General features: G+C 40.0%; 1 protein-coding gene across 1 annotated transcript; it reads left to right on the top strand.

The window, feature by feature from the left end:
* The first annotated feature begins 1947 nt into the window (after positions 1 to 1947).
* LOC141496859 (secreted Ly-6/uPAR-related protein 1-like) lies at positions 1948 to 20366 on the top strand. Its single transcript, XM_074199435.1, has 3 exons — positions 1948 to 2136; positions 13836 to 13955; positions 15363 to 20366. Exons 1-3 carry the CDS (start codon positions 2055 to 2057, stop codon positions 15560 to 15562), a joined length of 402 nt encoding a protein of 133 aa, XP_074055536.1. The 5' UTR covers positions 1948 to 2054; the 3' UTR covers positions 15563 to 20366.
* Positions 20367 to 22304: the final 1938 nt, after the last annotated feature.

Here is a 22304-nt window from a genome sequence, read left to right as displayed (position 1 = left end):
CTCTCACAAGCACAGTTCTATTACTCCTCTTTTACAGATGAGTAAATTGAGGCTCAGAGAGGTTAAATCATTTGACTATAGTCATACTAGTAAATACTGGAAGGCAGAAAATTCAGATCTGTCTTGACTCCAAGTCCAACACTTTATCCATTATGTTAAGTTGACTTCCCAACTGTTTCTCAGATCTGCCAATTTACTTGACCTTTGAGTACCATTTTGATTCAATGCAGATATGCAAACAGATCCAGTCACAAATATTCACAAAAGGAAACATTCATAGACATGTACATTCCAAGATAGAAAGGGAAGAGTGGGTAGAGGGATATGAGGGAGGAGGGGGGATGTGGAGAGATGCTTTTAGAACTTTGTCTCCACCTGCTGCCTCACAGTCCTTCCAGTGAGATGATCCAATAAGCCACCAGCAAAGGAGTTGCTGACCCCAAGAATGATTCAGGGTAGAAAGGAGGGTGTGATCTCAGTAAAGACTATTCTAGGTCTATGTCAATTCATATTTTGCAAATTCAACTTTACATTAATAATTCTAAAAGAAACCTATGTTCCAAAGAAACCCTCTTCTCCTGCTCTCCATTCTCTGTCCCTGGTCCCCTACATGCCCTTGAGCTATATTCAAACCCTCTTTCTCCACCTGCACTGACCCCCTTCTTACTCCCACTCCCCAGGCCCTGGCAAATTCAGACTGAATATTTACTAAAGGTTTGCTGAATAGTCCACAGAAAATTGTCTGTACCTATGTCAATTATGTTTATTCTATTCCAATGAGAAGCTATTCCAATAGCTTAAGTACTATAAAGGTCCTTGGGAGATCTGGTTTCCAGTTCTAGCTGTGGGTAATTGACTCCCAGGGTCCTTGGACAAGTGATCCTGGGAGTCCTGATCTGGGTTTTGCTTTATTCCTTCTGTATATGAGAAAGTTGGATTTCTGATCTCTAAGAGCCCTTAGGCTTGATGATTCCTGCTCCTCCAGAGTTGCTGATCTCCAGGCAGTCACCACCAGTGAACAGAAAGACCTGGTAGACCCGGTCAGTATGCTGATGAGTTCCCATTGGAATAGCTGGTGCTTCCTGTCCCACCTCGGACTCCCTAAGAGGGTGTAAACTGGCCAAACATCTCCCAGGCCCGAGTTCACACATATTTATCCAGAACCCATAACCCCTTCCTGCTCTGACTCTTTATACACCATACACACACACACACACACACACACACACACACACACACATACACATACACACACACACACACACACAGAGTACATTGCCACTATCTGCTCTTCCGTTCTTCACCCCACATTTTTCTGACTCACCTGTCCCAACCAATCCTCCCCAGTGCTATGCAGAAGCTGGCCCAACTTGACTTGGCAGCTTCCTGCCTGGCTGCACACCTAAATTTGTGGCTATGCCAGGGTCTCGGGTCAGAGGATATCATTTCAAATCCAGGCTCTTCCCACCAACTGTATTGTGCCTATGTGATCCTGAGCAAGTCACTTCTCTTTGGGCCTCAGTTTCCTTCTCTGTAGAATGAGGAGGGTATGATTAAGTTACTGCTTTGGTTCACACTGACCCTCAGTAAATGGTCCTAAGAGACCTGGAAGTCCATATTAGCTTTCTTCACTTTCTCTTTTTTCCTCAGTGATCCCCAATCACACCCCACCCTTCAGCCCCACACCCCACTCCCCACCCTACTCCTCCCCTACCTGCTCCCAGCACTCCTTCACCCCACCTCTCCTGCCTTCTTATACCTCCTTTCTCACCACCTCCATGACCCTGCCCCACCGCACACCCCACATTGGAGATTTCTCCACCTTTGACTGCACTCCTGACCTCTCGGTACTCCCTGCACCTCCTCCCACATTCAGGTCCCCGCCCAGTCCACACACCTGGGCTACCCTGGAATCTACCCAAGCTTCCCAGTTCACCTGCGCTCTCCCCTTCTGCCCCTCCAGCTCCTTGGTCCCTGAGAGTTCTGCCCTCCTCCCCCAGCAGGCACCCCTCTGCCCCCAACCCAAACACACCATCCACCAACTACCCTCCAGAATGCAACCCCCTCCTTCGGTGTGCACCATGCCCAAGACTGTTCTGGTTGTTCTCCTGCTGGCTGTGATCACCCTGCCCCTAGGTAAGTGGCAAGGAGATGGGGGGGGGCATAAGGTGTGCCAGGGAACCCTTAGAAAGTCCACTAAATCCCCTCCAACTGCATGCCAGCTCCAGGGAGGTGGGGTAGGGAGGGGTTTTCTAAGAGCCTGGCAGTGACCTAAGGAGGGGCTGGAGATGGGAGGTAGGAGTGGGGAGCTAGCCCACATGGGAAAGAACAGCTTCATTCCCAGAGTCTAATCATTTGGGAGCCGGTTCATTTATTTGTTTCAGAGAGGACTTCCTAACAATCTGTGCTGTTCCATTGTGGAATAGTCTGGAAATGGAATGAGCTTCCAGTCCCTGGGTGATAAGCAAACTGGATGGCCCTCCTCATCTGAAGACCAGGGGTGGGGTGGGGGGGAAGAAAGAGGGATGGTCAGCAGAGGCCTGAAAGTTCAACTGGAAGTGATCTGCGCCCTCTATCCACTCAGCAGTTCTGGGGCTCTTGGAGCCTAAGATTTTCAATCTCCAGTGAGTCCAAGAATTTAAGAATGGGTCATTCTCTCCCCAGTCTAGCTCACGCCCCCTCTCCCCCTTCCCCTAGGGAGAGAGGAGCTGAGCAGAAAAGACGGGGAGGGCAGGTTCTCAAGGTGACTTCTCATTAGGACAAGGACTAACAGAGTCCCCCTACATGGGGGGGGGGGAGAAAATTCCTTCACTAGTTCTCTCCAGCCCTGACCCTGCTGCCACCCAAGCATGTCCACACTCTGTCTAGACAAATATGCAACTTATATGTTGTTTAATCTTTTCATTTCTCTGTCTAAAGATTGTGCTCCCTGTGTTTCATTCAGGCTAGAAACCCCTTGAAGATCACAAAGAAGAGGTCCCAGTAGAGCTGGAGAGGACCCTAGAGTGCAGGCAATCTAATCACTCACCCTACAGATTAATTTGTCATTTAGCAGGATTCCTTTGTCCACAAGCCTTGGACTCAGACTTTTCCCCTTTATGGGCAGAGATGAGTTAGCGTGATGTCACGCACTGACCTATCCACATTCCCAGTAGTGATTCAGAGCAAGTTTGTGTCAGCAAGTATTTTAAAAACACCATCCCTAGTTGGGGTGGGGTCAGGAGCTGGGGAACAAGGACCGACTGCCAAATGTTGGTGTCAGAACTCCAGATCCTGTTGGGGTGGGGTTGGATTTAGATCTATCTGGGGGGAAAGATTAGATTCATCTTTGATCTGACTTTCACACCCTTAGAACTCAGTCTTGGGAATTCTTCTAATTATTACTTTCTTGAGGTCCTTAGAGTTGAAATAAAGACCCCTGGTTTTAGGAATCAGTACACCTGGATAATCTTCAAGGTTCCTTCTGATTCCTTCAGATTGTGTTCTTGGTCTCCTTCCATCTCTAAAATTCTTTGTTCTAAGGCTTCTCCAACTCTGACATTGTGTTCCAAACCTCTTTCGAGCTCTGATGCTCTATGTACTAAGAAAGAATCCTTTCAGCTCTATTATTCTGTGTTCTAAAGCACTTTCACCTCTAGTATTCTATGTTCTAAAGTCCCTTCTTCAGATTTCAATGTTCTTTTGTTCTAAGGCACTTCTCAGATATAATGTTCTAATCATCCATTACTTACAGATTAGGTTAAGCATTCTTCATCTTTTTTAGTGTTGTGAATGTAAGGAAATTTAAAGAAATGCTAAAGGGCAATCTAGTGAACCTATGAACTCCTCAGAATAATGCTTTTAAATGTAAAATACAGGGAATTAAAAAAGAAAAAAAAGTGTATGAATCACATTTATCAAAATATTTTTTAAACGTTCACAGATTCCAGGGTAAGAACCCCTAGATATGATAAACTCTGATTCTAAGTGTGTGTGTGTGTGTGTGTGTTGGGGCAAGGATGGGGGTAGGAGAGCATGTCAATGAGGTTGAGGAGTAAGGGTATTTGAAGTAGTATAGGCGAGCATAGAGAGGGGCAGCAATCCTAGGTCATAGGGCCCTGGCATAGACAAAACATTGCAGAGCAAACTACTGATGTTATAGGTCAACTCATCTAGTCTTCTTCTACATTGCCATATCCCTTACTTGTTTTCCTGCCTGGCCTTTGTGGGAGAGATAAGAGGAAGAGATTCATAAACAGGAAACAGAAGGCAAGATCTTACATATTATTAGTTAGTATACTGCCAAAGTGAAGGGAAGGTCTTGTTTTAGAATTTAACAGAGTTGGGAAATTAAGGAAGACTTCCTAGGTGTGTTATGGTTTGAGCTGGACCTTTCCCACATTGGAATCAGGTCTTTGAATTCCAAACCAAGACTCCTTCTGCTGTATCACATAGACTTTTGTAAGAGTTCCTCTGTCAGACCTGGAGGAGGTAAGCTCTCCCCCCCACAATATGCCAGGGCAGCAGTTAGAGACCTGCCTTTGGCCCCCTTAGCTTGGGGCAGAGTTTGGGATCCTCGTGTGATGTCCCTGGGTAGTCTTGCATGACTTGAGTACATGTTTCCTAGGAATCCATCTCTGGGGACTGGACCTTGGGGTCCAAGGGCCCTTTGTATCTGAGGAATTGCAACATAACCATTGCCCTCCCCCCAACTAGGATTCTAGGCATATTGGACTCAGAACAGATCAGAAAGGGAAAAACCAGGATTAGGGAAAGGCCAAAGTCTTTTCTCTATGACCTGTTTACCAAAACTTTAGCACAGGCCCCAAGAACTCATGGGAACTCAACAATTTCTGGGTAGAGCAGCTAAGTCATTGATTGCTAAGTGCTATCTCTGGCACATATCCAGGGCTGGGCCTGGAGTCAGGAAGATCTGGGTTCAAATCTCTCTTCAGATACTAACCAGTTGTGTGAAATCTGGGCAAGTTACTTAACATGTTTGCCTTAATCCACTAAAGAAGGAATTGGCAAATTAGGCCAGCCTTTTTGCTAAGAAAATTCCATGAGCATTTTGTTCCACAGGCTCATGAAAAATTGGGCAAGACTAAACAACAACAAAGTCCCTAACATATACTCATGCCTCCCTTATAATCATTACCTTTCAACTTCTGTTGATCCTGATCCTTTTTGAGGCCTCATCAGTACTGGTGGTGTATAATATAGAGAGGACTAAATTTTTCCTCAGACACTTAGGTGTGTGATCTTGGGAAAGTCATTTAACCTCCTTCTGCTTTTTCCTGTATAAATGAGAATAATAAGAATGCCTAGCTCCCAGGGCTGTTGTGAAGATTAAATGAGGTAATGTTTTTAAAGTTACTGCAAACCTTAGAGGCAGGTAGGTGGTACAATGGATAGCGTACCAGGCTTGAAATCAGGAATACTCATCTTTCTGAGTTCAAATTTGGTCTCTGATACTTACCTGCTGTGTGACCCTGTTTGCCACAGTTTCCTCATTTGTAAGATGGACTGGAGAAGGAAAAGAGTATCTAGTATCTCTGGCAAGAAAACTCAAAAAATGAGGTTACAGAGTCCCCAGAAAAAAATCTTAAAACCCTTTATAAATGCTGTTACTATTATTATTATTATTATTATTATTATTAAAACTTTCAACCAGTGAAATTCTGTCTAAGTCTCTAAAACTAATAGTCCTAGAGAGCTTCCTGAGGTGCTATGAGGTTTAATGATTTTACTCAAGGCCATATAATTAATGTGTAAGAGGGGGGAATTTGAATTCAGGTCTTCCAGATGCCAAAGCAGATGCTATCTACTACCCATTACCACATCTATCCATGGGCAGTTAGGTGACACAGTAGATAGAGCATTGGCCTTGGAGTCAGGAGGACCAGAATTCGAATCCAGTCTCAGACAGGTGGCACTAGCTGTAGGACCTTGGGCAAGACACTGGATTGCCTTGCATCCGGAGCCATCTCTAGTAGTACTGATTCATATCTAGCCCCTGCACCCAGGTAGTCACCTGGAGCAGAAAGTAAGGCTGATGACTTAGCACAGCATCCCCTCATTCAAAATCAATTCATGGGCTTGTCAAGGCATCCCTTTCCTGATGTCATGGTCTCCTTTGAAAATGAAGGACAAACATCATCTGTCCATAACCATACTTCAATGCTGTCCCTCCTTAAATGATAATAGATATGACTACAATTTCATAGAGCTTTGATATATAAAAAAGTAAGTTCTCTATAACCATAATTATAAAGTAGATGATATAGTATTATGCTCATTTTGCAGAAGAGAGACTTGTTATCTTTAGTTATATGGCTAATCCTGAGGTGATTTTTTCTTCTACAGGTATCTCCACAGGTCAGACCAGAAAGAACCTTTGGAGAGCTAGGTTCAGATTCCTTCTTGTATCATCCCCAAATTTTGTTGATCAATGGAGCCAACAGACATTAAGAAGTGCCAATTACATAAATTTTGAATGAATGAAAAATCATGTGATAAAGAGGAAAGACTCCTAGACTAGACACCAAATCCTGGCTCAGGTCATGACTTAGTGCGTGACTGTGGACAAGTCACTTCCTCTTTCTAGAGGGGGATTCCTATATTTCAAACTGGATGCCAGATTTTAGGGCAGCTTTGTCAAGCGCATCTTATTCAGAAAAGGTCAAACCAGGGTGATGAAAGGAGGAGACGATGTCATGTGAAGAAGAGTTGAAAGAAATGGGAATATTTGTGTTGGAGAAGTGAGGATTTGGGCTTGTCATAAAACCAAGAGATTAGATTTGCTCAGCCTGGACCCAGATGGCAGGTGAGGATCAATGGCATGGAATTATAGATAGAAAGTTATGGTTCAATGGAAGTAAAAACTTTCTAATAATTAAAATAATCCCACAACAGATTAGACTAGTTAACAGATAGCGTGATCTGCATCACTGGAAGGTAAATTGCCAGGCTAGTTGGGACAATTTTACTTATTATTTTTGTATCTCTAGTACATAACCCAGTGCCTAGTAATTTATCTGTGGTTACTCAGTTGTTTTTCAGTCATGTCCCACTCTTCGTGATTCTATATGAGTTTTGTTGGCAAAAATACAGGAGTAGTTTTCCATTTCCTTCTCCAGTTTATTTTACAGATGAGGAAACTGAGGCAAATGGGGTTAAGTGACTTGCCCAAAATCACTCAGCTACAACTCATGAACACATGAACCTTCCTGATTTCAAGCCCAGTGTTCTATTCACTGTGTTTATAGACAATAAATACTTGCTAATTTGGGGCGGGTAGGTGGCACAGTGGATAGAGAACGGGCCCTGGAGTCAGGAGGACCTGAGTTCAAATCTGGTCTCAGACACTTAATAATTACCTAGCTGTGTGGCCTTGGGCAAGTCACTTAACCCCATTTGCCTTGAAAAAAATGAATGAATGAATGAATGAATGAATAGATAAATAAATGGATGAATGAATGAATAGATAAATAAATGAACAAGCAAACGAATGAATAAGTAAATAAGTAGATAAATAAATGATAATTGATTGACTGATTGATTGATGCTAAAGCTATATAACCTGGTGTCATTAAAATATTTCAGAAAGGATTCTTGCCCAGGGATTGATTACATGGTGCATTCCCTTCCTGAAAGTCAATTTAATTGCTCTTTTTTTTTTTGATGTGTGGATCTTTTAGGAATCAGGACAGGGAAAGCATAGGGATAAGAATCCTCAGTTTAATATTGGGATACATATTTTTAAAAATCCTCTAAAGCAGACTTTTTCTTCAATGTTAAAGGAAGAAGCATTCTAGACTTTTTTCCATATAGCTTTTAGCATGAAAATGAGGAATATGTCAGAATTACTCCCTCTACTCTGGTTACATTCTGAGCATGAACATTTACACCTCAGGAACTGGGAAAGTTCGACATCAGCCCTTGATGTGCTGTTCTATTTATTGTCTAGATTTTAGAAGGTGATGGGGAAATGCTAATAATGCAGATAATATTTAAAGTATGTTGCACATACTTTTTTCTTTCTTCCAGAGAACTGGTTGTTAAGCATTCATTACCGTCCCCTTCTTCCAGTTAAATTTTTTTTGTTCTTTTTTGTTCTGTTTCTTCAACTGTACAAGATAGACTAAATGATCTCAGAGATCCCATTCATCTCTGATTGTTACCCTTGTCAGAAATGGGACATATAAGAGCTTACCCGGTAGGGGGCGGACCGGTCTGCCCAGCCACTGGATCAGATAAGCAAACTATGTGGATCAACGGGTTTCAATGTAGCAGTCAGTACCCATTTTATGTACATTATTGAGCAAAGTCATGGACATACAAAGACAAAAAATGAAATGACTCTTACCCTCAAAGAGGTTATAATGGGGGAATTGGGGGTGCGAATTGAAGGAAAGGGAATTCTGTAGTCTAGAAAAGGATTTCCTCCAGGTCCCACTACCTCTGGACAGGCAGTATAGCACCAAACAAAGTCCAGAAGAAGCAGGAGAAACTTTCTATCTGGGTGGCTAGGTGGCATAGTGGATAAAGCATCGGCCCTGGAGTCAGGAGTACCTGGGCTCAAATCTGGTCTCAGCCACTTAATAATTACCTAGCTGTGTGGCCTTGGGCAAAAAAAAAAAAAAAAAAAAAACCTAAAAAAAAAGAAGCTGAAACTTTCTATCCCTTTTAGTCTTACATCCAGGGTCTCATAGACATTTCAGACTGAAGGGATCTCGGAATATACAATACTAGAGCCAAAAATGACCTTGGAGATCATCTATTCCTAGAAAGGAAGTGATTTACATGAGGTTACATAGAAAGTCAATGATTAGAATTCTGTTTTCTTCTTTCCCTTGTTATTAACCTGAACTTTCCTTTCCAATTAGGTTTGAAAAGAGCACTGGAGTATTTATGACGTTGGGCTACCATGTTCTCCTCTCTGGGTCTTGGTTTCCTCCTCTATAAAGTGAATTAGTTAGACTAGATAGCCTCTAGGATCTTTATCTAACCCTAAATCCTATGAATGATCCTCAAAAATGCACCACTGTGGGGCGGCTAGGTGGCGCACTGGATAGAGCACTGGCCCTGAAGTCAGGAGCCCCTGAATTCAAATATGGCCTCAAACACTTAATAATTACCTAGCTGTGTGGCCTTGGGCAAGCCACTTAACCCCATTTGCCTTGCAAAAACCTAAAAAGAAAAATGCACCACTGAAAAGTCCCTGAAAGACCTTCCCCTTTTCTTTCTCTGACCCAAATTCCTCCATCCTTCAAAGTGTACCTCCAATCATACTCCATATCTTCTCTCATCTTCCCCAACTGCCTCCAGTCCAAGCTGATCTCTCCCTTCTGAACTACAAAATCAATTATTAAGTATTAAGTTCTAGGGGTGGCTAAGTGGCATAGTGGATAAAGCACCGGCCCTGGAGTCAGGAGTACCTGGGTTCAAATGCGGTCTCAGACACTTAATAATTACCTAGCTGTGTGGCCTTGGGCAAGCCGCTTAACCCTTGTCTTGCCAAAAAAAAAAACCTAAAATAAAAAGTACTGAGTTCTGTTTCCCTCATGGAGTTTTCCCCAGGAACAGGAACAGAGGCTTTTCCTCCTCCTCCTGTCTCCCAACCATACACCAGAATTCAGGGCAAACAAGACAAATGTTTCAGTTCAGCTAGCAAATATGGGGATCAAATGGGAATCATTCTTGTAAGAACAGACTAAAAAATTAAGCCCCTTCTGAAGAGGTGGGGGCTGAAAGGGGTCAGAAACAAAATATGTAAGTTCATAGAGAAGCTAGATAGAGTCTAGAGATGTCCAGAACTTAAAAATGTCTCCCTTGGGAAGTCTTAGGGAGCTGGGAGAACATGAATCAGAGTCCCATCACAAGCTAGAAATGAGGCTAAAAAAGATGAATGCTGGGAATACTGGAAAGCACTTTGTCAGAAACTAGTTGTAGGTCAATATCTTTCACCACTTACCAAGGTAAGGTCAAAATGGATACATGAGTCAGACATACAGGGAGGTATCATAAGTAAATTAAAAGAACATGGAATATGTTACCTATAAGATTTATGTGTAGGAGAAGAATTTATGATAAACAAGAGATAGAGAGCATTGTGCTATATAAAATGAATAATTCGGATTACAATAAACTCAAAAGGTTTTGCAAAATAAAATCAATAGTCAATTAGAAGGAAAACAAAACTGAGAAAGAAAATTTATAGACAATTCCCAGAAAAAGACATCATATCTCAAATATATAGAGAACTGTATCAAATATATAAGAATATGAATCATTTCCCCAATTGAAAAATGGTCAAAGGATATAAACAGGCAGTTTTTGTTAGAAAAAAATCAAAATAGTCAGATAAAAAAGACCCTAAATCATTTTGGTGATAGAAATGCAAATGAAAACAACTTTGAGGTACCATCTCACCTATCATATTAGCTGAAATGATAGAAGGGGAAAATGACAAATATTGGAGGGAATGTGGAAAAATTGGGCGGAAATGTGAACTGATCCAATCATTTTGTTGAGCGGTCTGTAACTATGTCCAAATACTTATAAAACTGTGTATTATTTGACCCAGCAATATCATTATTAGATTTATTTCCCAATGTGATCAGAGAAAAAGGAAAAGAACCTATATGTGCTAAAATATTTATAACACCTTTTTTTTCTGATGGCAAAGACTAGAAATTGAGAGAAAGAAAGGGAAGCTAGGTGGCACAGTGGATAGAGCACTGGCCCTGGAGTCAGAAGGACCTGAGTTCAAATATGGCCTCAGACACTTAATAATTACCTAGCTGTGTGGCCTTGGGCAAGCCACTTAACTCCATTTGCCTTGCAAAAAAAAAGAAAAAGAAAAAAGAAATTGAGAGAATGATCATCAATTAGGGAATGGCTGACTACAATTGTGATGGAATATTTCTATACTGTTGATAAGCTGGTTGATTTTAGAAAAACATGGAAAGACTTGCATGAAATAGAAGAATGGAATGAGCAGAACCAAGAAAACATTGTATACAGTAATAATGCTCAAACCATAATGTTCAAAGAGCAGCTGTGAATGACTAAGCTACTCTGAGTATCTATGAATATTCATATCAACTACAAAACACCTATGAAGGAAGATGCTATTCAACTCCAGAGAAGAAATAGATATATGTAAGAATAGTGTTCCATTTATTAATCATCTCTTGAGATAGATGATTTCCTGGAAAGATTTTGTTGTCAGAGGATGTCAGAGGAACATCTATTTTTGTAAATATTTTTGATCTGCCTCAGTGAGGAATTTCTAACTTCATTTCCCTCTTGCTCCCAATACCCCTTGCTCCCCTGTTTCTACCCCTTGGTAGACTGCCCTATTTGAGATAATCTTTGGCTACATTGATGTATCAACATTCCTTTGGAGGATGAGGGAGGGAGGAAGGAAGGAAGGAATGCCTTCTTTGAGATCATAATGCTTTGGCTACATTGATGTATCAATACATTCCTTTGGAGGATGAGAGAAGGAGGGAGGTAGGAAAGAAGAAAGGAAAGAAGGAAGGAAGGGAGGGAGGGAAGCCCTTTTTGAGATCGCAATGCTTTGGCTATATTATCAGTACATTCCTTTGTAGGATAAGGGAGGGAGGGAAGGAAAGAAGGAGAAAAGAAAGGAAGGAAAGAAAAAGAAATATATATATATATATGCATATATATATATATATTTCAGTCTTTCTATTCTATAGAAAATATTCTATTTTCTCCCTACCCCCATTTCAATTTAAGAAAGAATTTTTCTATCCCATGGGATAGACTGCATAAATGTTTTCATCTGCATTCAGATTCCCTCAAATCTCTCTCTACAAGTGGTTAATAGTTTTCATCATGAGCTTTGGAATTGTTGTGGATTATTTCATTGCTTAGAGTAGCTAAATCTTTCATATTGATTGTTACAATAATGTCATCACGGTGTACAATGCTCTCCTGGTTCTGCTCACTTCTCTTTATATCAGTTTGTATAATTTTTCCTAGGTTTTTCTGAAACTATCCCTTTTGTCATTTCTTACAACATGATAGTATTCCATCATAAGCAGATACCTCAGCTTGTCTAACCATTCCCTAGGTGATGGAAATCCCATCAATTTTCTATTCTTTATCATCACAAAAAAAGCTGTTAAAAATATGTGTGTACATGTAAGTACTTTTCTCTTTTCTTTGATCTCGTTGGGATATAAACTAGTAGCAGAATTCATGGGTCATAGGATACATACTATAGACCTTTATAAAGTCTTTTATGGTTCCAAATTGTTTTCCATAATGGTGTTACCTTATGCTTAAACAAAACAGTGAATGCATCCATTCAACATCAGCCCCAATTGTGTATGTGACACTGTATTTGTGTGGTTTCATGATTGTGTGTTTCTTGGTATTTTGTGTCTTTCTGTAACTTGGGCATAGGTATTGTAGGAACATGTCAGTGTGACTCCATGTATATTTTTTATGTTATCGTTTGTTTGAATGTGGCTAAACCAATGGCATAGAATGGTGAAAAGGGGCCTTGAGAGTCAGGACACCAAACTTCAAACTAAATACTTTCCATTTCCTCTCTGTAGACCTCAGTGTCCTTATGTTTTGTAAGGAGGTTGGATTCTATACTCTCTGAAACACAATTTCAGTTGTAAATAGGCAGTCCATGGAGGTATTTTAGGCTTATAGATTAAAGCACTAGAGTCTAACCCTGTTGGTTTACAAATGAGAAATGTGAGGCCCAGAAATGTTAAGTGTATTCCTCAAGATCACAGGTATTTATTTAGTGCCTGTGGTGGGATTTGCTTGAGTCTGCCTCAGTCTGCTTCAGTATACCTCATCTGCCTTCCCTTCTGTCAGTCCCCAACCACCTTTTACTGAATCTTCTCCCCTCCTTCTTCCCTGTCAGGTAAGATAGAGTTCTATATTCAACTGATTGTGCATATTGTTCTCTCTTAAAACCAATATTGATGAAAGTAAGGTTCAATCAATATCTATCACTCACCCTTCCATCCCCCCATGTCTACAATAGGTCTTTCGAGCTTCTTCATCTGAAATAATTTACCTCATTCTACTTCTCCCTTCCTTCTGCACCTAGTAGACTCCTCTTTCCCATTCCCTATTTATGTTTTAGGTTATTCCTCCAAATTAACCTTATATCCATAACCTTATCTATGTATATTCCTTTCTGTTGTATCCTCTATTATACTATGAGGGATACAATTTTTAGAATTATTTCAAGGGGTGGCTAGGTGGCGTAGTGGACAAAGCACTGGCCCTGGAGTGAGGAGTACCTGGGTTCAAATCTGGTCTCAGACACTTAATAATTACCTAGCTATGTGGCCTTGGGCAAGCCATTTAACCCTGTTTGCCTTGCAAAAAAAAAACTAAAAAAAAAGAATTATCATTTCTCTGTATTGAAACAGTTTATTTAATCTCTTATGTTTTCTTTTCCCTTTTTATCTGTTTATGCTTCTCTTAGGTCTTGATATTGGAGATCAAATTTTTGGTTTAATTTTGGTCTCCTTTTGAAAGATTGAAATTGTTCTATTTCACTGAATGACCTTTTTATCTTGATATATTATACTTGATTTTGTCGGGTAAGTGAGTCTTGATTGTAATTCTAGCTCCTTTGCCTTCTGTAATATTATGTTCTATGACCTGTGGTGAGAATTACACCCATATTGAGCATGGTGTTCATGCTACCTAGCCAGTCTGAGACTGGGTTTCTCTCTCTGTGCCTATATCTATCTGTACCTCTTTCTCTCTGGGTTTATATTTCTGTATCTATGTATGTTGTTTCTATCTGTGTTTATGTATGTACTGAGAATGACTCTGCATTGCAGGTGGTTCTCTAAGATGCTTCTCGTGCTCCAAACCCACATTCCTCTCTCTCTGTTCTGATGTAGTCAACTGTTCAGCTGCAGACAGATGGTGTCAAACCATAGAGCTGTCTCTACAAACTGGTAAGCCAGGAGTTAGATGGGGAGATCCCAGGGCCTCTCTAGGGAAGGGAAAAAATAAAGCATTGGGTCTAAGGAACCTTACTCTGAGGGATGGAGCAGCCAGTGATACAACCACCTTAGTCACCTTATACATGGCTGGCTCCCAGTTATTTATTTACAAATGCACTAGCCAAATTTCTGAGCAGTCATGTGAGTAGGGACTATTTCATTATATTTGTACACCCAGCACCTGGCACAGTGCCTGATATCTAGTAATTGTTTAATAACTATTGATTGATTGATTGATCTCTAAGGAGATTTCCAGATCTAAATCAGTAACTCCAAAATGTATCAGGCCATATGTTTAAAACTGTAGTAGACCTCAAGAGAGGGGGAAGAGAAGATATAGGTGGCTAAAATTCAGCTCATATGTTTATAGGATCATATTCAATCAATGACTTATTTTATTGAGGAGGAGCCTGAGACCTAGAAAGGTACCATGACCTGAACAAGGTCACACAGCAAGATAGGGATACAGTCAGGAAAAGAATCTGAAGTCTCCTAATTCCTAGTCCAATAGTCTTTCTTCTATTTTTCTCCCTACCCCCATTTCAATATAAGAAAGATTTTTTCAACAATGAGAGCTATTCCCCCCATGGGATAGACTGCCTCAAAAAGTAGTGAATCCCCCCTCACTGTAGGTGTTCTGGGAGAAGCCTACTGCCTCCTTTTCAAGTGTATATGCCCTGCTAGGAGATTGTGTTATCTTCTAAAGTCCATTCTAAAACTGAGTTCCAGAATTCTGTGTTAGAGTGAATGGGTATGAGAAAGAAATAAGAGGCTGAAAGAAGGAATGGAGGGGGAAGTTAGGTGGTACAGTAGATAAAGCATTGGCCCTGGAGGCAGGAGGATCTGAGTTCAAAGCTGACCTCAGACCCTTAATAATTGTGTGACCTTGGACAAGTCACTTAACCTTGATGCTTTGCAAAAGCCAAAAAAAAGTAATGAAGGGAGAAAAAATTGGAGGACTATGATTTGAACCCCAGTTCTGTTCTGATCACCTGAGTGACCATGGACAACAAATCATTTTCTCTCTCTGGGCCTCAGTTTCCTTATCTGTTATAAATCTTAAAAATATAGGGTTAAAATAAAATGACAAAATATAGGTTAGATGTGAATTTTTTTTAAATAGACTGCAATGGAAAAATGAGGAAGTTGAACTAAATGACCTCTGAGGACCCTTCTTATTTGTGTGTGGGGAGGGGTGTGTGGGGGGGTATTTGAAACCAGGATTTTTTAGTAATTATGACTCTGTATATCTGTAGTAATATTCATGCCACAGAAGATAGAAATATAAAAGTTTAGCTAAGAGAAGCAAAAGATGTACTGGGTCCTTATCTCACTCTTCTTCCCTTTGGGATTTTTCAGGTTATCCCTTCATGCATGAGAGGACGGTTCAGCGAGGGTGTATGCCCTCCTGTGTCCCCACAGATGCCGATGCCATTGGAGAATCCCAGCCCATATTTTGCTGCAACACTGACTTGTGTCTTGACAATGGTGGCCTGGTGCCCCAAGGGTCTGGCCTCATCCTGACTGGATTCCTGTTTGTTCTGCTCAGTGTTGGTTGATGAGGGGAGGGGAGGTCAGGCTCAGATTGCTACCCACTTTAAATAATCCCTGTCTATCCCTGAAAGTCTGAACTATAGGATTTGTATCAGCTGCCTAAGGTGAAGACTAACTAGATCATGGTGGGGGGAGGAAGGGAGGATGGCAAGGGATGGAAGAAAAGGGACATTGGGCCTTTTCCTGGATGTTCTGGATTGCTCTACCAGAAAGACATGGTTCCTTTCCTCAGAGGGACCCTAGTTAGGAAGCAGCCAACCTGAGGGGAAGACAAACCATTTGCCCTAGGAAAACCTCTGTTTTGAAGGAGGAAAACATTGTTTGTATCTGGAAAGAATGCTAGAGAGAAAGAAAATCAATGAGATGCTTGTCATTATATCTAAATTCATGGACTGCCATTCTCTTCTTTCTCTTCCTGTAAAAAACGCTACAGGTTCTTCTAATAATCAATCCCTTTCATATAATCCTAAATACCAGTATCACCCTGGTGTGTAAGGAACTTGCTGCTACAGCCCATGTCACCCCATCAGTGTGCTTCTTATTTAGACAAAAACAGTCACAATGCTACCATTAACTTGAGTATGGAAATCTATGTGATTGGGGCAACTCCAAACTGAATCCATAGCCTCATTGTCCTTGATATCTTTATGGAAAAAGATAATTTTTTTTTGTCAACTAGGCAAAACTGTTTCTCTGATTATCTGCTTCCATTTTTTTCCTCACTGCTCCTTCCTAATATGCAGAACTACTTTCCAAATTATCTTGGACTGCTAAAGCAGTATCAAGATCTTTTAGTACACAACTATCTTTGTTAAGGTGCCAAAAGAAATGTTACCCTCTTTAAGCAAAATGTATCAGCCTAGCTGGCAGCAAAAATATCTCCGAACCCCCCCCTCCTCTTTTCCTTTCACTTCTCTTAAGCTAGATGCTTATAAATCATTTCAGTTTTTTTCTGATTCTTTGTGAATGGAATTGTTTGTTTCTCTAGCTCTTTTTGTAGACAGGAACTGAGGGGCACAGGTTTAAGTGACTTGCCCAAAGTAATACAACCAGCAAGTATCTGAGGATGAATTTGAACTCAGGAAGTTGAATTTTCCTGATTCCAAGCCGATGATGATGATGATGTTAGCCCTTCATTCTCGAAGAAGACCATGACATTAGGAAGATGATGCCATGACAAGCACATGAACTGGATTTGAGTGTGTGTGTGTGGGGGGGTGGGTTCTGTGCTAAGTCACCAGTCTCACTTTCTCCTCCAGAGTCATCTGGGTCCAGTGGCTAGATATGAATCAGGATGACTGGAGATGGCTCTGGATGTGAGGCAGTCAGGGTTAATTGCCTTGCCCAAGGTCACACAATAAGTAAGTGTCAAGTGTCTGAAGTTGGATTAGAACTTCCATCCTCCTGACTCCAAGTCCAGTGTTTTATTCACTTTGCCACCTAACTGCCCCACACTTAAACTAGAGGAGATAGCAAAAGTCAACATAGGGGTCCTGAGAAGTTTTCACTCTCTCAGGTTATAAATAGTGCTAGACTGCTCTTCAAAGAAGAGAAGATTGTGCTTTTCCTCTAATCAGATTATAGCAGCTCAGGGAGACCTTAAAGCCAAAAAGCTTCTCTTTTTCTGCAGCACAGTCCTATGGATCTTTTATTTCTGTCTTTCTAAGTCTCCTCCTTGTGCTTGGCTTCTTCTCATTTCCTGTTTTTTCTCATTAGCTTATTTCTCTCTTCTGACATCTATAAATCAGAGCCTCCTGGTGGCTAGTGATTCAGCTCTTCTTTAATAATGGGAAACTTCAAACAAATAAAAACTACCTTTTTGTGAAATAGAATATGAAATAATAATCTTTATATCATGGCATCATCATTTCCAGAAAGTTATTAGATTGACAATTTCTCAGTTCTAACCTTCAAATCTCTAGAAACTGTGATGTGTAAAATAACTGATAGACTATAATGCACTTGCAGTCCCCCTTTTACTTCAATCAGCATTCTTCTAATGCTTCCTTGTCCTCTTTCTATTCATCTTTTCTTAAATCACAATAATAGCCCCTTGAGATCATGTACCACAAGTTGTTTAGCTACTCCCAAGTGGAAGGAAATCTACAAATTAAATGAAAATAAGTTCTGTTTTGGACATGTTGAGTTTGGGTTGTCCATGGGACATCAAGTTAAAAAATGTCCATTAGGCATCTTTAACAGATAATGCAGAATTGGAGATCAGAGAGAAAAATGACTGGCTATGGAGACCTAAGAGTCATCTGCATTAAGATGATCATTGAATCCATATGCAAAAGAGCATAAGAGAAAAACCTGAGAAGGTCCAAAGCATCTATTGATCTGCTAAGGCACAATCAAAGGCAATGTTTAATTATTTTTGTATACAGTAAGGTGAACATAAGAGTCATAGGCAGAAACATAATATGTATACCATCATATAACAGCATCACATACAGAAGATAGTTTCTGTAGGTAAACACAAATACAGAGTACATCATACACAAACAATGAGGTTTCATACAAAGTGTACCTCATGTACAAAAAGTATACTTTATGTCTATAAGCATAATCCCTCAGTTTCTCGACCAATAAGCATTTGTTAAGTCCCAAGATATGTCAGTGCTACGTTCTGGGGATACAAAGACAACAAAACATTACCTCCCCACAGGGAACTTACAGTCTAATGGGGGAGACAACTTACAATCAACAAGATACATTTAAGGAAAATGGGGTAATCTTGGAGGGAAGGTTAACCAGCAGGGGGGAGGAAGGAAAGGCTACTTGCAGAGGGTAGAATTTGAACAAAGACAAAGGAAGCCAAGGAAATCAGCGACAGATGAGGAAGAGAAATCCAGACATGAGGGATAACAAATGAAAAAGAGTGTAACCCAGAGATGGTGTGTCTCTTTTGAGGAATGATAAAGAGGCCTGTGCCATTGGTTTGTAGAGTATGTGGAGGAAGTAAAGTATAAGAAGACTTAAAAAGGGAACATATTATGAAGGACTTTGAAAGGCAAATAGGATTTTATAATGGAGGGAGTGGGTGAAGGTAACATCAGACTTGCACTTTAGAATGATTGCTTTGGTAGCTGAGTGGATGATAGAGAGGGGAGAGATGAGGAAGAAAGGCCAACCAGAGTCTATTGCAATTCCCACATTTGAGGAGATAAGGACCTGTAAAGCACCGGGGCGGGGGCAATATCAAGGGAAGAGAATATTTGAGAGAATATTTGAGATATTTTGCAGTGGTAGACTCCACAAGACTGGGCAGTAACAAATGACAAAGACTTGGATATGAGGGAAGAGAGAATGAATTAGTAAGTTAGTTAGTAAGCCTAGGTAACTGTTCTCCAAAGTAAGTAGGAAGTTTAGAGAAGACTGGAAGTTAGGAAAGTGATAAATGCAGGATAAATTAATTTTAAAAATATCTCCATGGGAGTATTAATTGAATCCATGGGGGCTGATGAGCTTACCAAATAGAAGAATATAGAAGAAGAAACAAAGACAAAGTCTTGGGGCGGCTAGGTGGTGTAGTGGATAAAGCACTGGCCCTGGAGTCAGGAGTACCTGGGTTCAAATCTGGCCTCAGACACTTAATAATTACCTAGCTGTGTGGCCTTGGGCAAGCCACTTAACCTCATTTGCCTTGCAAAAACCTAAAAAAAAAACAAAAATAAAGTCTTGGAGGATACCCACAGGTTAAGCATCAGATGTCAGCCTGGTCACTGGACCACACAAGATCCATTTTTTTTTCCTACTCACATTGTTGCTTATTCCTGGAATATCCTCTCCTCCCCCCATCTACTCATTCTGGAATTCTTACCTGTTTTTAGGAAGTCTTATAAAAATCTTCCTCCAGTTAAATGCCATTTCTTCCAGGAAGCCTTCCTATATCTCCCTTTCCCCACCACTGACAGTGAGAGCTCTACCACATAGCCCCATCTCACCTAGCATTTTGCTGTGTATGCTCACTGTAATCTATATGTCTGGGAATCATGGATCTTCACATCCTCAGAAGAATCACAACTTTAGCTAACCCAAATAGCAATGGACTTGCTCTGTTTGCCAGCAAAGAGTGGCCCGTTTGAACCTATGATTTGTATGTGAAATGTAAATTAAATCAGAGAAGACTTAAATAACAAAGAAAAAGAAAAAAAGAAGGAAAAAGTAGTAGAAAAAGCCCTGGATCTGAGGTCAGAGAACCTGGGTTCAATTTTTATTATCTCTTTGACTTTGAGTGACTTCATCTCTCTGGACCTCAGTTTGCTACTTCTAAAATGAAGACTTTTGGTTGTGTGATCCCAAAGATGAACCTTAAATCTATGACCATATGCTCACTGTTGCCCCAAGAGCTGCAAAATATCAGAAGAGCCAAAGGAAGGTCATCAGACCATAAGGTTTATATTTTTTTAGAATATTGGGGCTTCTATTAAGGTTAAATTCAAATCACATCTTCTATTCTTGGGAACCCCTTCCTAGTATGTCTCTCATATAGCTTCCCCACCTCCTCGTGCTTTCACTAGTTTCTATTCTACTATGAATTTATCTTGTATATAAATAATGATTTTTATATTTCTCCCCCATTAGAATGTGAACTTCTGGAGGGCAGAGACCAACATAATAATTCAGTTCAATTCAATTCAATAAATATTAATTAAATCCTTACTATGTGATAAATCTTGGGGAATTAAAAAAGGGCGGGGCAAAGTCTTTGCCTTCAAGAAGTTTACAACCTTATGTAGGAGACAATATGCTCAAAGCAAGATATATATAAATACACACACACACACACACACACACACACACACACACACAGAATAAATAGGAAGTGGTCGCTTGGTTGTTTTTCTTCATTCTCCAAAAGGTTCAAAATGACATCACTATGATAGAGTGAAGATAACAATGCATCTGTGGCTGATCAAACCAATATGATGAGCTAGGGAGGCTTTATCATGCCCACATATGAGAAAATAATTAACAGAGGGAAGGTACTGGAATTAGGTAGCTAGGTGGTACCATGATGCCTAGAGCTTTGGGCTTGGACTCAGGAGCTTATCTCAAATTTAAATCTGGCCTCAGAGACTTCTAGTGTGACCCTGGGCAAGTCACTTAACCCTGTTTGCCTCAGTTTTCTCACTTGTAAAAAACACTTGGAGAAGGAAATGGTAAACCCCTCCAGTATCTTTGTCAACAAAACCTCAAATGGGAAAATGAAGAAATTGGACAGGACAGAAAAACAACTGAACAACAAGGTACTAGAATCAAGGCAAGTTGGAAAAGGATTCCTGTAGGACATAGGATTTTATTTTGTCTTCATTATTTTTAAATAATATTTTATTTTATGAGCCATTCCCCAATCGATAAATGATCAAGAGAAATGTACAGTTTTCAGATAAGGTGATCAATGCAATCTATTTAATTTTTTAAAAATGTTCAGTCTCACTATTGATAGGAGAAATATGGGTTGGAATAACTCTGAGGTACTACCTTATACCCACTGGATTAGGACAGAAGGAGAAAATAGCAAATATTAGAAGGGCTGTGGGAAAATTGAGATATTGATGTACATTGGAAGAGTTGTGAAATAATTCAACAATTCTGCAGAGCAATTTGAAACTATATTCAAAGGGCTATAAAACTATGCCTACCCTTTGTTCTAGCTCAGTCTATATTTCAAAATAGATAAAATAATGGAAGAAAAGAATCTATATGTATAGGGATATTTATAGCAGTTCTCTTCTGGTGGTGATGAGCTGGAGTTTGAGGAGATGTCCAGAGGTTGGGGAACGGATGAACAAATTGTTGGTATGGGATTGGGGTGAAATGCTGTCCTGTTAAGGGAAATGATGAACAGGATGCTCTCAGTTAAAAACTCACACGAGCAGATGCAATGGGAAATGTACAAAGTAACAGCAATATTATAAGATGATCATCTGTGAATGACCCACCTTTTCTCAGCAAAGCATTGACCCAAGAGGACTTTGAAGGACTTATGATAAAGAATGCTATTCATCCCACAGACAGAATTGATGGTGTCTGAATATAGATTGAAACTTGCCTTTTTTTGTTTTGTGTCACTTCTATTTTTCTTGAGGTTTCTCTTTTTTGTTGGGGGGAAGGGTTATATTGTAATAATATTAAAACAGATTTAAAAATAATAATATTTTATTTTCCACAATTAAATGTAAAGACAACTTTTAACATTCATTTTTTAAAATTTTGAGTTCCAAAAATTTTCTTTTCAGCTTCCCCCCTGAGACAATAAACAATTTGACATAGGTTATATATGTGCTACCCTATAAAACAAATTTTAAAATTGTCATATTAAGAAAGAAGACAAACCAAAGTGGGGGGAAGCACAAAGTTGTAAAAAAGTAGTATGCTTCAATCTTCAATCAGACTCCATCAGTTCTTTCTTTAGTGGTGAACAGTATTTTTCATCATGAGTCCTTTGGAATTGTCTTGGATTATTGTATTACAGAAAATAAATCATTCACAGTAGATTATCATATAATATTGCTATTACTGTGTAGAATGTTTTCTTACTTCTGCTCTTCACTTTTCACCAGTTCATGTAAATTTTTCTTGGTTTTTCTGAAATTCACATTCTCATCATTTCTTATAGTCTCATAAAATTCCATTTCAATCATATTCCACAACTTGTGGTACCATACAATTCTTTGCCACCACAAAAAGAGAGCTGCTATAAATATTTTTTTGCATATAAATAGGTCCTTTTCCCTTTCT

Source organism: Macrotis lagotis, chromosome X, assembly GCF_037893015.1.
Source record: "Macrotis lagotis isolate mMagLag1 chromosome X, bilby.v1.9.chrom.fasta, whole genome shotgun sequence".
In the NCBI taxonomy this organism is placed as follows: domain Eukaryota; kingdom Metazoa; phylum Chordata; class Mammalia; order Peramelemorphia; family Peramelidae; genus Macrotis; species Macrotis lagotis.
Note: the sequence above shows the minus strand (reverse complement) of the source record. Positions and strands in the feature narration are given on the sequence as shown.

Bases quoted from the DNA above. Each gene is read 5' to 3' on its own strand.
- LOC141496859 (XM_074199435.1), top strand. From the start codon at position 2,055: ATGCAACCCCCTCCTTCGGTGTGCACCATGCCCAAGACTGTTCTGGTT. The intron at 2,137-13,835 runs GTAAGTGGCAAG...TCTGCATTGCAG, and splicing joins TGTGATCACCCTGCCCCTAG to GTGGTTCTCTAAGATGCTTC. The intron at 13,956-15,362 runs GTAAGCCAGGAG...GGGATTTTTCAG, and splicing joins AGAGCTGTCTCTACAAACTG to GTTATCCCTTCATGCATGAG.